The following is a 14,480-nucleotide window of genomic DNA, read 5'->3' as shown; positions in this document are numbered from 1 at the left end:
TATTAACTGAGCCTTATTACATGTTGGTAAACTGGAAAGAATTGTGCTTTTGTTTTCACAATTATATTGCAATGCCATCATTTATTCACTTATTCAATGTTATTTTTAATATATTGTCATTGATGAGTCACTTGAGTGCACTACTATGTAAAAATGTGTCAAACAATTGTTTGTAAGTAATTGAATACATTTACTCTTTTTTTTTTTAGGAAAAAAAAATCCCTCCATTTTCTTTCTCCAAACAATGGTCTCCCAAACCCTACAACTCCCGCAGCCAAAAGGACAGTCCAGGACGGCTGCTTTTAGTTCCGCTGAATACAGTTTACCAGTAGATGTTTTTATTTGTCTTTCAGGTAATTTAGGTGAGATGGAAGACTTGATGAATGAAATTACAGCTCTCAGAAATGCCCTTGGCAATCAGAGTGACTACATTACCAGTATGGCTGATCCATTTAAGAGAAGGGGCTACTGGTACTTTGTGTCATCTTCACCAAAAGTAAGAAATATACAAATCTATCAATGCTTTTTGCTCATCATCAGTGAAATTTTCATGATTTAGTAAGTGCCGTATCAATGAGTTGGAAGAATTTAATTTCTAATTAGGTTTGTTACTAGCAGTATGTGGCCTCTATTTTCTGGCCTTCCTGCTCACCCCATTTGAATACATTCATCTAGAGACTGTTCTCTAGTTTGAAAGAAGAATTATGTATTTTGGGTATTGTGTATGAAAATCTCAGTATTATAAGGTATTATGGGAAAAAATTGAGTCGCGCCCCCTTTGGGGCGCTAACTTCGCTGGGTAGCGCCCCGAAGACATTAGCGCCCCCGCAGCCAAAATTCACCGGTAATGCCCCAACAGGGAAGCGGGGTGCTACTGGAAGCGACCCGCCTCCCTCTTGGGGCGCTGCGAGTGTATATCGCGGCGCTTGTGCCGCAGTGCCATGCTCTGCGGCACGTCGCGCCGCAGTACTGCAGGCCTTCCTCCCCTTCTCAAAGGGGAGGGGCCTAGCACAGCACGACCCGGGGCCCAGCTGGGCCACCAGGGATCGGAGGGCCGGCAAAAGAGCCCGGCACTCAAGAGAAGTGCTGGGCTCACGGAGCACAGCCGGCACTCCACGGGGGAGGGGGCTGCAGAGGAGGCCAGGGACAGCAGAGGAGGCAGGTGCTGGCAGGCGGCCAGCAGCAAAAATGGACGCCCGGCACCTCCCCTTTAATTTGCGCCGCCCTGGCCGCAGGTAGGCCCCCCTGACCCCTTCGGACATAGCGTCCGGCGGTAAGTCAGGGGGCGCTACCGAATATCGCGGGAGGCATTGGCGGCGCTGCGCCTAGGCGCTGGTTGCTTTTCTTAGGGTGCTAACGGGAGGCGCAAAGCAACCAAATTTTTAGGCCTATAGCTTTATATGTGGCTGCAGTCATGTCAGCTTGTAAGGTATTATAGCTTTATATGTGACTGCAGTCAAGTCACCTTGTAAGCTCTAGACATGACTATTCCAACACACTCCTGGCTGGCCTCCCAGGTTCTACACTATATAAATTTGAGATCTACCAAAATTCAGCTGCCCATGTCCTAACTCACACGAAGTTCCATTCACCCATCACCCCTGTGCTTGCTGACCAAAATTCTCATCCTTGTTTTAAATCCCTCCATGGCCTCGTCCCTCCATATCTCTAACCTCCTTCAGCCCAAAAACCCCTGTAATTCTGGACTCTTGAGCATCCCTGATTTTAATCGTTCAACCATTGGTGGCCGTGCCTTCAACTGCCTAAGCCTTAAGCTCTGGAATTCCCTCCCTAATATTCTCCGCCCCACTAGGTAGACTTAAAGGAGCGTCTTAAAGGAGGAAAGAGAGGTCTTTCCTCTTTTTAAGATGCTCCTTTAAGTCTACCTCTTTGATCAAGCTTTTCGTCAACTGCCTTAATTTCTCCTTGTGTGGCTCGGTGTCAAATTTTGTTTCATAACGCTCCTGTGAAGCGCCTTAGGATGTTTACTATGTTAAAGGTGCTATATAAATACAAGTAATTGTTGTTGTTTATTGTAGCTTTTTATATGACTGCAGTCATGTCTCCTTGTAAGGTATTATAGCTTTATATGTAAGTGCAGTCAATTCACCTCATCACTGGCTACAAATGAGCAAGTTACCATGCCCAAAATCTGAAACACAGTTGTGCAACTAACCAAAACCTAATGTGTTCTTTACAGTTCCATAGTGATTTCCATTACTTTGAGATCAGACTAATCCTTTAATGATATTTAGTGCTGAATTGACAATGAAAAACTTGTCAATTTACTAATTAACATTGCTTTTCTGGGACTGCTGGTTTGTGTAGATACAGTTAGATTCTGTACGTTGTCCTGGAATATAACCGATCCAATATTTCAGTGGTGTTACTGAATTGAGTTTTCTTCCCATCTTTTTATTTTAGCCACCAAGCCTGCTGTCTCAAAATAGTCACACAAAAGACTCTGGATTCAGCTCCCAATATCAGGTTCCACCATCTTCTAGTCGGGGAACGATTCCTAGAAGAGGAGGCAAGGAGGAATATATACCACCGGTTCCTGGAGGCTATTGGATTTACTCACCAATCAGACGTTCCTCACACAAGACTCGTACCCAAAGAGGTATGGAACATGGGAGGGGGGAGGAAAGCTTTGTTGATATTTAATCATGAAAGTATGTTTCTTATGACTGGTATTAGATGTGTAACCCAGGAAGAACCATTAGAAAAGTAGATAAAACTTTGTTCTTAAGTGTTCTAGTCAGTGTGGGTTTTTTTCCCCGAAGACTGTATTTTCCAGTCCAGGTTTTGCAAATATCAGATGTCCAAACATTTGTAAAACCTCCTGTTACATTTTATAGAAAATAATTTTATCATATAACTGGTACAGTCCTGATAAAGAAAATAATGGATTAGATGCTTTATAGCCATTGTGTATATGGTTATAAGCAAAGTCTTTTGTCATTTATAGGTGATGGTGAAGATAGTGGGACTGAGAGTGATGAAAGTGGCATACCCAGGCAACCATTTATAGCCCCACCCAGATCAGTTATTTATACCATGTACCCTGATGGTACTCCTGTACCACAAGGTACAGTGGTATATGGACCCCCTCCTACAGCACCAGCCAATGTTAGACCTGACTCTCCGGGCACAATTATCTATGGACCTCCACCACCTGGAACACAAGTTGTTTATGGACCTCCTCCTGCCAACTTTACCATCCCTCTTATTCCTGCTGGTGTTTTGCACTGCAATGTACTGGAGCACCATGACCTGGTAAGACATTTGACAACGGTGTTGTGCACCATTCACAAAACTTTTCTTCAGCCATACAGATCAAAAGCCTAAAAGCCTTATGTAGACAAATTGTTCATATAATACAGGTTGAGCGTCCCGAATCTGGCAACCTCGGGACCGAGGCCCAGCTGGTTTTTGGGTTTTTCCGGACTTTAGAATGTGTTTCTGATGTCCGAAATCTGGAAACGCCCGAGCCCAGGTTGCGATATTTCCGGACTTCAGAATCAGAAACATGTGCCGAGTCTGGAAATGCCTGGGCCCAGGTTGCGCTATTTCCGGTTTTTGGTAAGCCTCCCTCGGTGTCCGGATTCCGGAACATTTTACGGATTCCAGACCCCTGCCACCAATAGAAACATTGAAACATAGAAGATAGGAGCTGGAGTAGGCCATTCGGCCCCTCGAGCCTGTTCTGCCATTTAATGAGATAATGGCTGATCATCCAAATTCAGTACCCTGTCCCTGCTTTCTCCCCATATCCCTTGATCCCTTTAGCCTTAAGAAATATATCTAACTCTTCTTGAATATAGTTAATGAATTGGCCTCAACTGCCTTCTATGGTAGAGAATTCCACAGGTTCACCACTCTCTGGGTGAAGAAATTCCTCCTCATCTCTGTCCTAAATGGCTTACCCCTTATCCTTAGACTGTGACCCCTGGTTCTGGACTCCCCCGCCATCGGGAACATCCTTCCTGCATCTGGTCTGTCTAGTCCTGTTAGAATTTTCTAAGTTTCAATGAGATCCCCTCTCATTCTTCTAAACTCTAGCGAATATAAGCCTAATCGACCCAATCTCTCCTCATACGTCATTCCTGCCATCCCAGGTATCAGTCTGGTGAATCTTCGCTGCACTCCCTCCACGGCAAGAACATCCTCAGATAAGGCGACCAAAACTGCACACAATACTCACGGTGTGGTCTCACCAAGGCCCTGTACAACTGCAGCAAGACATCCTTGCTCCTGTACTCGAATCCTCTCGCTATGAAGGCCAACATACCATTTGCCTTCTTAACCGCCTGCTGCACCTGCATGCTTACCTTCAACGACTGGTCAATCTTCCGGATTCCGGAACATTCCAGATTCCGCAACTCCGGATTTGGGACGCTCAACCTGTATATAGAAGGCAGAACTTTGCAGCAATATTATTGGCATTCCTTCACCTAGATTTAACACATTTAAAATTCTATTTGCATGACGACTACATTTTGCATTTGGAATTGTCTTTTGTCTTTCAGGAGAATGAAGTCAGTAGACTAGAAGATATTATAGCACATTTGAGGTCCCGTAAACGTGAAGATCAGGGAACAACTGCATCCGTAGATAGGTATCACGAGCAGATAGAACAACTTCGCCACGACATTCATAAGCTATTGCAGGAGAGAGAAGAGCTGGAGCATGAAGTTGAGGAATTGCACAAAGTGGTCCATAAACGCAGCAACCAAAAGTAAGAAACTTAATTCACCTGAAGAGAAGGTTCTGTATTATTGCCAGTGCTCTACAGTTGCCTCAGATCTGTTTCATTTCAGGCAAGCATGTCAGAAATAACCAGATTGATTCATGGGAATTGTTTATTATTTTTGAGAACATTTCAAATCATACCAAATGGTTGAAGGGGTGCTTAAAGAGACTAAATACACAATATTGTACATTTAATCTCTTTAAGCAGTGCAGCCTGACTCATTATAATAATTTCACGTGGTACCTGTGATCATGTGAACAGGCGCGGCAGCGCATGCTCTGCCCCCAGGCCTCCATTTTTGGGCGTGATCAAATTTCTAGGCCAAGGCCTTCAGAATTATACAAACACTATTCTGTAAATTGGTCTTCTAAGTGAATTGGGGAAATTCCTTTAATACAAAGTCACAATTTCATTAATTTTAAATACTGAACATTATGGGGTTGAATTTCCACGGGTGTCCTCCTGATTGCCCTCTGTAACTTTTGCAGAATATTCACGGAAACCCGGGAGAAAGATTTACGCCATTTCTCCAGGGTCTCCATGGATCTTCCTCCAAAGCTACAGCAGGCAATCGGGAGAACTCATGCAGAAATTTAACCTCTATGTTCTTGCTGTATAAAAAAATAAGATGAGTGATGCAAAATCAGGTCTCTTCAGCTATCGCATGAACCATCTCTGCCATTCATTACCTGTATGGATTTAAATGTGCTGTTTTCATCATAGCATTAAGTATTTGTCTCAATCCAAGGGACTGCCAAAGAAAGAAAGTATTTGTCTTCACCGTGCTAAATTTATTTTAAAACCAGTAAAACAGTGCTTTGAATAGCAAGGTTGAATCATTCCTGAGCCAAGTACACTGCTTCTGAAAATCCTGTGGTATAAGAAATTATACCATCTCTGTGAATGTCATCACATGTATCGGAGCCTGTTGGATCAACATCAAAATGAGACATTAGCCAAGTGAACTTCATGAATTATTGTGGTCTATGTATAGATGCAGCATTATAATATTGTAGAATATGGGTTACTATGTGGTGGTAAGTCATATATGCATTTTGATTTTCTATAATTACCATTGCTTTCTAGTTAAACTGCTTTCATTTAGGATAAGTACATCCAGAAGGATAAATTCAGCATTAGCAAAGTAATAATGAAGATATACATTAGTTCTTATTAATAGTATTTGATTGAGAAGTAACTACATTGCATTAAAAAAATTGTCACTTTTTTTACAGAGACTTTTTAGATGGCCATATAGATCTGCTCATGAATGAACTTGAGGTGGAAAAATCCCTAAAGAGACATGATGATGTTGTTGATGAAATTGAATGTGTGGAGATAACGCTAACAAAACGGCGGGCAGAGCTGCGAGAAGCAGACAGACTATTAATGGAGGCTGAGGCAGATCTCAAAAGTATAAGGGAAAAGGCAAGTCTGCTTCCAGTTTTAAGTGTATTCTCCAAGTTACCATTAATGCTTACAAACACTTCACACAAAGGGGTCAACGTATATTTCTTTAGCTGACAGGGACTGGGATAGTTTTGCTTTCTCCAGAACCACAACCATTGGCACCATGATAAGAGACCTCTTAGTTGTTGAAGCAGCATCCTGGCCAAAATGCATCATTTCTTGTGGATTAAGAAGTGAACGTCTTGCCGAGTATGTAATTGGGTCTTCAGGTTCTGAAAGTCCTGTTATATTTAGAAACCCAATGTTTGTAATTTTAAAATGTAATTTATATTGTAATTTTTCCTTGGTTAGCTTAAATCTAATGTTTCATCTCAATTGAAAGTTAAAATACTTCATCTTGATCTAACACAGGTTTGACTCCTCCTGTGAGAAACATCCTCATTTCTAACCAATGTCGTGGGTGTTGAAATATCCAACACAATGTAGAACTTTGGGTGAGAGAAATGCAATGATGCAGTTGGTAGGGGGTGCGTAAAATGTGCTCTGTTCTTGAAAAGACAGTGGGGGAAAAATTCGGTTGGTCAGCGCCTCCGGGGGGGTGCTAGGAACTTGGCGCCCGAGCGCGGCGATTTTAGCACCACTCGCGAAATTGACCAGTCGTTTTGCAGCGACGCTAAACACTACTGCCACAACCTCCTGCGCCCGCAGATCATGACGTTGGTCGAGCGTGCAATGCACCGGTAGCGCCCTGGACCGGATATTGAGTCGCCTTCGCGCCTGCCGCTAGGAACGACCGGTAGAGGGGAACGTTTTCAAGTCGGGAAGGGGCTGGGGGAGCGCTATTTAAAGGCGGGCGCTTCCTGCCTTTTCTTGTCGGCAAAGTTTTTGGTACACGCAGGTTGAGAGAGAAGTCTGGAGAGATTTAACGCTGTTCTAAGGAGTTTTGGCCTTCAGCACCACTTTTGAGGTTCCTAAGCACCGAGCTCTTTCCCTGGGCCTATCCATTAGTGCTTCCAACACAATTGCTTTAGAGGTCTCTCCAGGCCGAGATTCAAGGCTGCAATGAGTAGAGTGGGGCTGGCCAGCAAGATGGCCCCTTCCCTTTAAGAACTGGACGGCGCCAGTCTGTCTGGCTTCCGTGGTTAAGGACATCGCCTGAGCTTCAGTAGCGTTCTGAGGTAGCACCTCGCTCCCCGACGTTTGCGCCTTAAGAGAGGTGTTTAGAGCCTGATTTAGCACTCAAATCACCTCCAGTGGCGATAGAGGTGAATTTTGCAGTCGGAGGCAATAATTAGCGCCGGGTGCTAAATTTTGCACCCAGCCAATATTAACACCCCAAAAATGGGCGATACCCAATTTGTCCCCCAGTGGGTGTAATTTTCTGAGTACATACTGGTGGTAGGGAATCTCGCTCACTGCTAATGCATATTGAAACATTTGATTGTGGCAGTCAGGGTTCCCTGCAGCGAGCACTTAGAAAATGATCCCTGTTACAGGAAACTTTTTTTTTATCCGGCACGGACAGGACCGACGTGGTGCCGGTTCATCAAAAATTCCGGATAACCGAACGCTATAGTAAAAGATAGGGAGAGCTGACAGCTTCGTATAAAGCAACAAACCCTATTGCTTAGCAACAAGTGTAGAACAATGGCCACAAGTTCCAAGCGTCTCTGTAGCTTAGCAACAGCTGCAGCCACACCCTTGCACAGCAACAGACGGAGGAAGGCAAATACAATATGAAGTTAAACCTACTCCTGAATTTTGCCGGTTAACCAAGATTTCCGGTTATTTAGGTGCCGGTAAATCGAAAATTTCCTGTATCTCTTATCTACCATGGCTATTGTTGTTATAAAACCTTAAAGGCTTACTTTTACTGCTATGGAGCATTTGTTCCATAAACTGAACAAAAAGAAATGTGTGTCAGGAATAATTTAACGAGTCTGTGCCACCAGTGGGGCGTAACAGAAATTTGGGCAGCACACACTCAAATTTCTAATGTGCTGTCGGTTGATGAGGCTCCCCACTAGTAGCATACACTTGTAAAATAACCTCTCGAAGGTACTCACAATGGATGGAGATAGAGTTTTATTAGTGTACAACTAATAGGATTAGGGGTGTCGAGCAGTTTTTTTTTAATCAATTGCAAATAATCTCATAATTAAAATTTTTAATCTAGGATTAATCACATTTAATTGATACAATTACTGCATCCATTTTGATTTTTTTTTAATGCTGACGCTGCTTTTATCAACAAAAAAACAAACCAGCATAAAAACCCTGTTCGAAGTTATGGAGCATAACCACTGGCGTAAACCTGTTAGGCTGAATGGCCTGTTTCTGTGCTGTAAAATTCTAGGTAACTGATTATATATGTACTGTTTATTTTGTTTTGCTTCTAAATTATTTTTTCCCTTCACTCAATAAATTATTTCTTTGCCTTTTAGACATCTAAATCAATTTTTGAGAATCTGACTATTAAAGCATTTCAATTGTTTACATTGCAAAGCTGCACACGTTCAGGTTTTTTTAATGTGTTTTATCATTCTGGCAGACAAACAAAACTGTCAAACGGTACGATGATGCCAGGAAACACTTGGTAGACACTGAGAAAGATGCAGAAGAGTTGGAGCAAAGAGCACAGGAGACTGCAGTTGAACTAGTTAAGGCTGACCAGCAACTCAGGTACTGAACAGAGTTCCAAGCTGTATCAAACACAGCTTTTAATAATTTAAACTGGTTACATGAGATACTCCAGCAGTAGTGAATGATGTAGCAGATTCTATGAGCCAAAAGCAGAGCGCTTTAAGCTTGAGTTGCTTTATTCCAGCATAGAGCCTGGCTGCATCATTCACTTTAGCCATTAAATGCAGGAGGAACCAATTTAATCGTTCTGGTGTTCAAAACCTAGAGATAGAGAGAAACTGTTCCCATTGGTGGAAGGGTCGAGAACCAGAGGACACAGATTTAAGGTGATTGGCAGAAGAACCAAAGGCGACATGAGGGGAAACTTTTTTACACAGCGAGTTATTAGGATATGGAATTCACTGCCTGAAAGGGTGGTGGAGGCAGACTCAATCGTGGCTTTCAAAAGTATCTAAAGGGAAAAAAAATTTGCAAGGCTACGGGGAAAGGGCGGGGGTGTGGGGCTAGCTGAAGTGCTCTTGCAGAGAGCCAGGACAGGCCAAATGGCCTCCTTCAGTGCTGTAACTATTCTATGATTCTAACATTTGGGAAGGTTCAGCTTAAGCAGTGTTGATAAGTTTCTGAATGCCGAATGGTCAGCTAAATGACTTTAAAACATTTTGATGGATTCATATGGCTAGATAATGCAGCATGTTGGTGTATCTAATACGCTATGCCCAGAGTGAATTAAAGACAGACTATATGAGCGCGATGTCATATCCTCCAAGACATTTAGATTCCTTTGAATTCCTTCATTTTCTGATCATCTTCATAAACGTACAACTGAGGCACTTGAGCAGAACTAATATTCCCCAGCACTGCTATTGACTGTCATTATGGATATCTCTCAAGATTCCAGTCATTATTGTAGTCCTCTACCTCTGAGAAACTATTAGGATTTACCATAGTTTACTGTTCAGAGAAGAGTCAAGGGATACCACGTGTGCAATGTAGATGCCATTCTCAGTCACATCTGCTACACCTGCCCTATTCTAGTAGTACTTGAAGTTGTCACTGTTTGGAAAATATTTGATTCTTCATTCGGTTTCACTTAGAACTAAAACATTTGTAGTAATAATAAAGCAAGGGATTTTTCTCATAGACTAATGAAAACTGACTTGAAAGACCTTGAACAACACAAGGCTGAACAGGAGAGTATTCTGAAAGAAATTAGCAAAGAGGTATCTACAGGGGATTCAGAATTCCAGGCACTCACCCAGAAAATGGAAAACATGACTGATAGGTAAGTGGATAGTAACTGTTAAATACAGGTTGCAATTCTTGGTTCTCTGAAAGGAGAAAGGCACATGGGTAGGGTTGCAGTGAGGGGAGGGGTGTGGAAGCAGGAGGTGCATGCTTACACCATCTGCAGCTTGTAAATCAGAAGAGATTGTGGGATGAGATGGAAGTGGCATGTGAGAATGAGGATTAGGTATGAGGATGTCATCTTGTATTGTTTCAGCCCCGCTGCTGGCCACTGGCTCAGCCAAGGCTGCTCCAGTTATCTCCAGCACCGTCTCTTCCATGAGGGGTCAGTTCATGCAGGTGTGCCTGTCCCCCGCTAGTTAGGTCCTGCTGTCTCCAGTTATGAACCACCTTGTCATGCAAGAGAGAGGGAAGTGAATGTGGTGCAATGTGTTTGGGTGATGTGCCTGTCATAGTTGAATAGCTGGCAGTGTGTGCAAGCTGTGAGATTTGAGTGTGAGGCTTGCAACAGTGCCAAGTGTGTGAGGGTTAGGTGAAGCTATGAATGTGAGGTATGAGTCGTGATTGATAGAGATTGTTGGTAGATGAGTGAAGGGGGTGTCTGGAATTTGCCTGGAGGGTCTCCTGGCCCCATGTGGAAACAGGACCTCTCTCCTCCTGTGCACCTCCTGCACCAAGGCCTCTAGTGCTGCATCCGAGAACCTTGGAGGACACTCTCTCCCCTGTTGTGTCATTAGTCCTTCTTCTTGCTCACACTCTGTACCCCAGCTAGTTGAATCACCTGCTGCAGCCAGAATGCACATCCCTTTTAAGAGGTGCAGGCTGACTTTAAGAAGTGCAGGCTAGCTGTAATTGGTGCTAGCCTCGCATGATCTTGGGCCCCCCTGCTGACCGTGCAGCCACTCAGCAGCGCGTTCAGCGTTGGGCTACACTCCACAATCATTCTAATTAGTAGGCAGCACGAACTTCTCTGCACCGTTTTCAGGGGCAATCACATTTTTAGCCCTATATTTTGTCTCTTGTAAATTATAATATAGCAGTGTTTATTAATTGTCCTTTTAATGTTCAGTCTAGAAAAACTACAAGCAGAGATCCAATTGGCAGAAACCAAAGAAAAACAGCGCCTGGAAACGTTGAGAGAAGCAGAAACATTGTTACAGGTCAAAAAGAATGAATTGGGAAGCCTAAATAGTGAGGTAATTGCAGAAGATGTCACTGAATTAAATTAATTAATCCAGTTAAAAGGATAATCCATCTTTGCTTGGCAAAGATGAGTTTAATCAAGGTAATAGATATGGCTGTAGTAGAAATAATGGCTTAGTTGCTGCTGTTGGGCATTGAGCAAGATGCATACAGGTTGGAATATTCTGAAATGGTAAAAAGCTGCTGTCATTCACTTCATTGTGTCTAGTAACAGACCAGCATTATCAAAGACCAATATTAATTTCTTAGCACATTTACAGCAGTGATATCGTGACATTTGTTCCTTTGCCATCAGGTTGCAGCACTGCAGGAAGAGTTAATGATGTTGGGCAGGTGTTCAGGCAAAAAAAAAGAAGCGCTTCACTTTCTTCAGACTGACATTGACGAGAAGAAAGCAAACCTCTCAGAAGTTCTTTGGGATGGTGAGGCAGAGGTGGTTGATAAGCAGCGGCAAATTCGGGTCAGTACTGTACATTTATTTGTAGTGCAAGATGTATTCTGTTGAAAATTTTCAGTATATATAGATCATCCTGAAGTAGGGCATTTTCCTTCAAAAAAAAAGTTTATACAGGTATATGGGAAATTCTGCTCCACCCTGCTTGCCTTAGTTTGTTGCTTCTGAAACAGCCTCAATGGGAGGTGCTGTGTTAGCATTTTTTTTTTAACTGTTATAAAATTTGCTTGATTTCCAGCTACCTGGAGACTTTCTTACCCAACTGCTCTTTGATGCATGTTGTACATTGCATGTATTCCAGAGCAGCTCCATTTACTTTATACTGGCCTGGGGGCTGATGTTGAGCCATCTGTCCTTGGAAAGCCCTCTACCTGTTGAGTGCACAGAACCCCGCCAAATGTGTGCTTCCCTCGGGTCAAACTGCTCGATCAGCTTCCAGGCATGTATGAAGTGCCAGCTTCCATTAAAGTGGATAGAGCCATTCTGGGACACAGTGGCTCATCCATTTTGGAGAAGAAGCTGGAGACCCTCACTGGTCTGTAAGACTGCAAAATGATTCAAGTTTTATAGTGGGTTAAAAAAAAATCATATCCAAGCTGACATTTGCTCTCTCTGGATTTTCTTTCCCCTTCAACAGTATGTATGCTAACCAAAAGTCAGTGTTTCGGATCAAAGATTACACCCGAAATGTTAACTTGTCTGTTCTTTCTGCAGATGCTGATTTATCTGCTGCATGTTGCCAGTATTTTCTGTTTTTATGAATATATGTTGGATAAAACATTTTGAATGTCTTCACAGAACAGTAAAAACATGAAATTATGTTTTACAGGAGCTGAAGGCCTTGCTTGAAGAGATGAGTGCACAGAAAGGAGAACTGAATGCTCAGATCAGTGAGAAGAATTCACACCTTTTCTTGTCAAAACAAGAAGTGATGAATGAGGAAGACAGACTCCAGAGCATCCGAGCACAGATAAATAAGCAAAAGACAGGTTGGTTTTCTAAAATTACAAAGATACTTCAGTACCTTTACTGACCTAGAAACTGTTCCATATCACAATATTACTTTCTTGAATTTTTTTTTTGATGATATAACTGAGAATAGGTAACACAAGGTCTCTAATATTGCGAGAACGACTTTGCAATCACATGCCATTATAGTTTGAAGTTAAAATTAACAGCTCCATCTAATTCTTGTAATTTTAATATCTTACCTAATGTATGGCGTAAAATGTTGAAGGTTCATTCTCTGTGCTTTATATCCCATCCATCATGCTAACGGGGGAAATTGTGTGTTTTTTTTTATATATGTTTTTATAAAATACTCATTCCTAGTGAGTCATTTGTGGGAATTGACTAACAATTGTTAATAAGACATAGATTTTGAGAATGTGTGGAAAGATCGGAGGGGATTTTGATATGTTGATTTGTATCTCATAGATATTTTTGTGATCTGAATTTGTCACCCTCCTCCATTCCCTAAGCAGGTTAAATGTAAAGGTAACCTTGGATTGGACAATTAGGCCTAGAAATTGGGTGGCTAGCGCCACCTTTTAGCACCTAAAGAGGCAGTCAGTGGCTGTAGCGCCACTGGCTGCGCCTTGCGCCATATTGAGTTGGGGCGCTAATGATGGTGTTAACCTGTTGCGTTGCGCCGCCACCGATGAAGTCATTGGTGTGCGCAGCGCCCCATTCGCGTCCCGATCGCGATATTGGGTAGCGATCGCCGCTGCTGCGCCGATCGCTACCCGCGCCCGGTTCTCGGGGCCTTACTGCGCCGGCAGAGGCGCAAGTTAAGGTGCAGGGCGGCCGGTTTTTCCGGCGGCCGCCTGCCAGCACCTCCGTCCCCGGCCTCCAGATCGCGCCCCCCCCCCCCCCCCCCCCCCATGGCATTGCCGGCTGTTTCCCGAGAGCCCGGCACTTCTCCGCGGTGCCGGGCTCTTTTGCTGGCATTCGCGATCGGGGATCGCGCTGTTGCAGGCTCCTCCCCCTTAACTTTGGGAGGCCGGCCTGCAGTACCGCAGCGCTGCGGCACGTTGCGCTGCGAAATTCAATTTCAGCGCCCTAAGAGGGACGCGGAGCGCCTCGAGCCGCGCCGCGTCCCCTCTAGGTGCACTGAAACCGAATTTCCGACGATCGATAATGCTCGAAACGCTGCGCAAAATCCAGCGCCCAGGCGATTGTTGCCCCGCATTGGCGCCTCACCCCAATTTCTAGGCCTTAATGTCTTATTTCATGACATTCACACAAAGGAATATTTTTACTTTTAATGGTTAGGAGACTAGGTAATGGAGGCAGCTTTCCTCCATGCATTTTTTTTTACTGAGATCAAGTGTAAGTGGGAGTGTAAAAGTAGTATAACATGTCATTTTCATGTCCTCTCACTGTTGGTCAATAACATGTATGATTAGATGTTATAAACTTAAAACCTAAATTCAACTTTAATCCATCTAGATAAAACATTAAACCATCTGTTGTATTTGTTTATCCCTTGATACTTTTGTCTTAGTCAAATGTAGATTTTGTTTCCTATATCTTTTGTCCTAGAGCTGAAACATGTTCTTGAAATGGTGCAGTTAGAAAATGATCAACTCTTGGGACTGAAACAGCAGCATGAGCAGAAAATGAAGGAACTGGAGAGGACACAAGCTGTGCTACTGGAGGTCTGTGATTTGTGTAACAAAATGTAACCCTTGAGACTATGAGGAAATAATTACTCCTGTGTAGCAACATCATTAACTCATCTTTTTTGAACACATTTATGATACTGCAGCG

General features: G+C 43.2%; 1 protein-coding gene across 4 annotated transcripts in view; it reads left to right on the top strand.

The window, feature by feature from the left end:
* Positions 1-14,480, top strand: part of cntrl (centriolin) — a 121,865-nt gene that overhangs the window by 79,616 nt on the left and 27,769 nt on the right. For all 4 annotated transcript variants that reach the window (XM_085965555.1, XM_085965554.1, XM_085965556.1 and 1 more), the window contains exons 22-32: positions 354-496; positions 2,425-2,620; positions 2,969-3,276; positions 4,530-4,738; positions 5,989-6,181; positions 8,715-8,845; positions 9,948-10,088; positions 11,121-11,247; positions 11,550-11,714; positions 12,538-12,697; positions 14,253-14,368. In XM_085965555.1, the coding sequence (XP_085821681.1) occupies positions 354-496; positions 2,425-2,620; positions 2,969-3,276; positions 4,530-4,738; positions 5,989-6,181; positions 8,715-8,845; positions 9,948-10,088; positions 11,121-11,247; positions 11,550-11,714; positions 12,538-12,697; positions 14,253-14,368 (1,889 nt within the window). The remainder of the gene's footprint in view (positions 1-353; positions 497-2,424; positions 2,621-2,968; positions 3,277-4,529; positions 4,739-5,988; positions 6,182-8,714; positions 8,846-9,947; positions 10,089-11,120; positions 11,248-11,549; positions 11,715-12,537; positions 12,698-14,252; positions 14,369-14,480) is intronic.

Source organism: Somniosus microcephalus, chromosome 23, assembly GCF_052327205.1.
Source record: "Somniosus microcephalus isolate GS21.2 chromosome 23, FLI_Smic_1.0, whole genome shotgun sequence".
Lineage (NCBI taxonomy): Eukaryota > Metazoa > Chordata > Chondrichthyes > Squaliformes > Somniosidae > Somniosus > Somniosus microcephalus.
The sequence above is the reverse complement of the archived record's forward strand: the minus strand, read 5'-3'. Positions and strand labels throughout refer to the sequence as shown.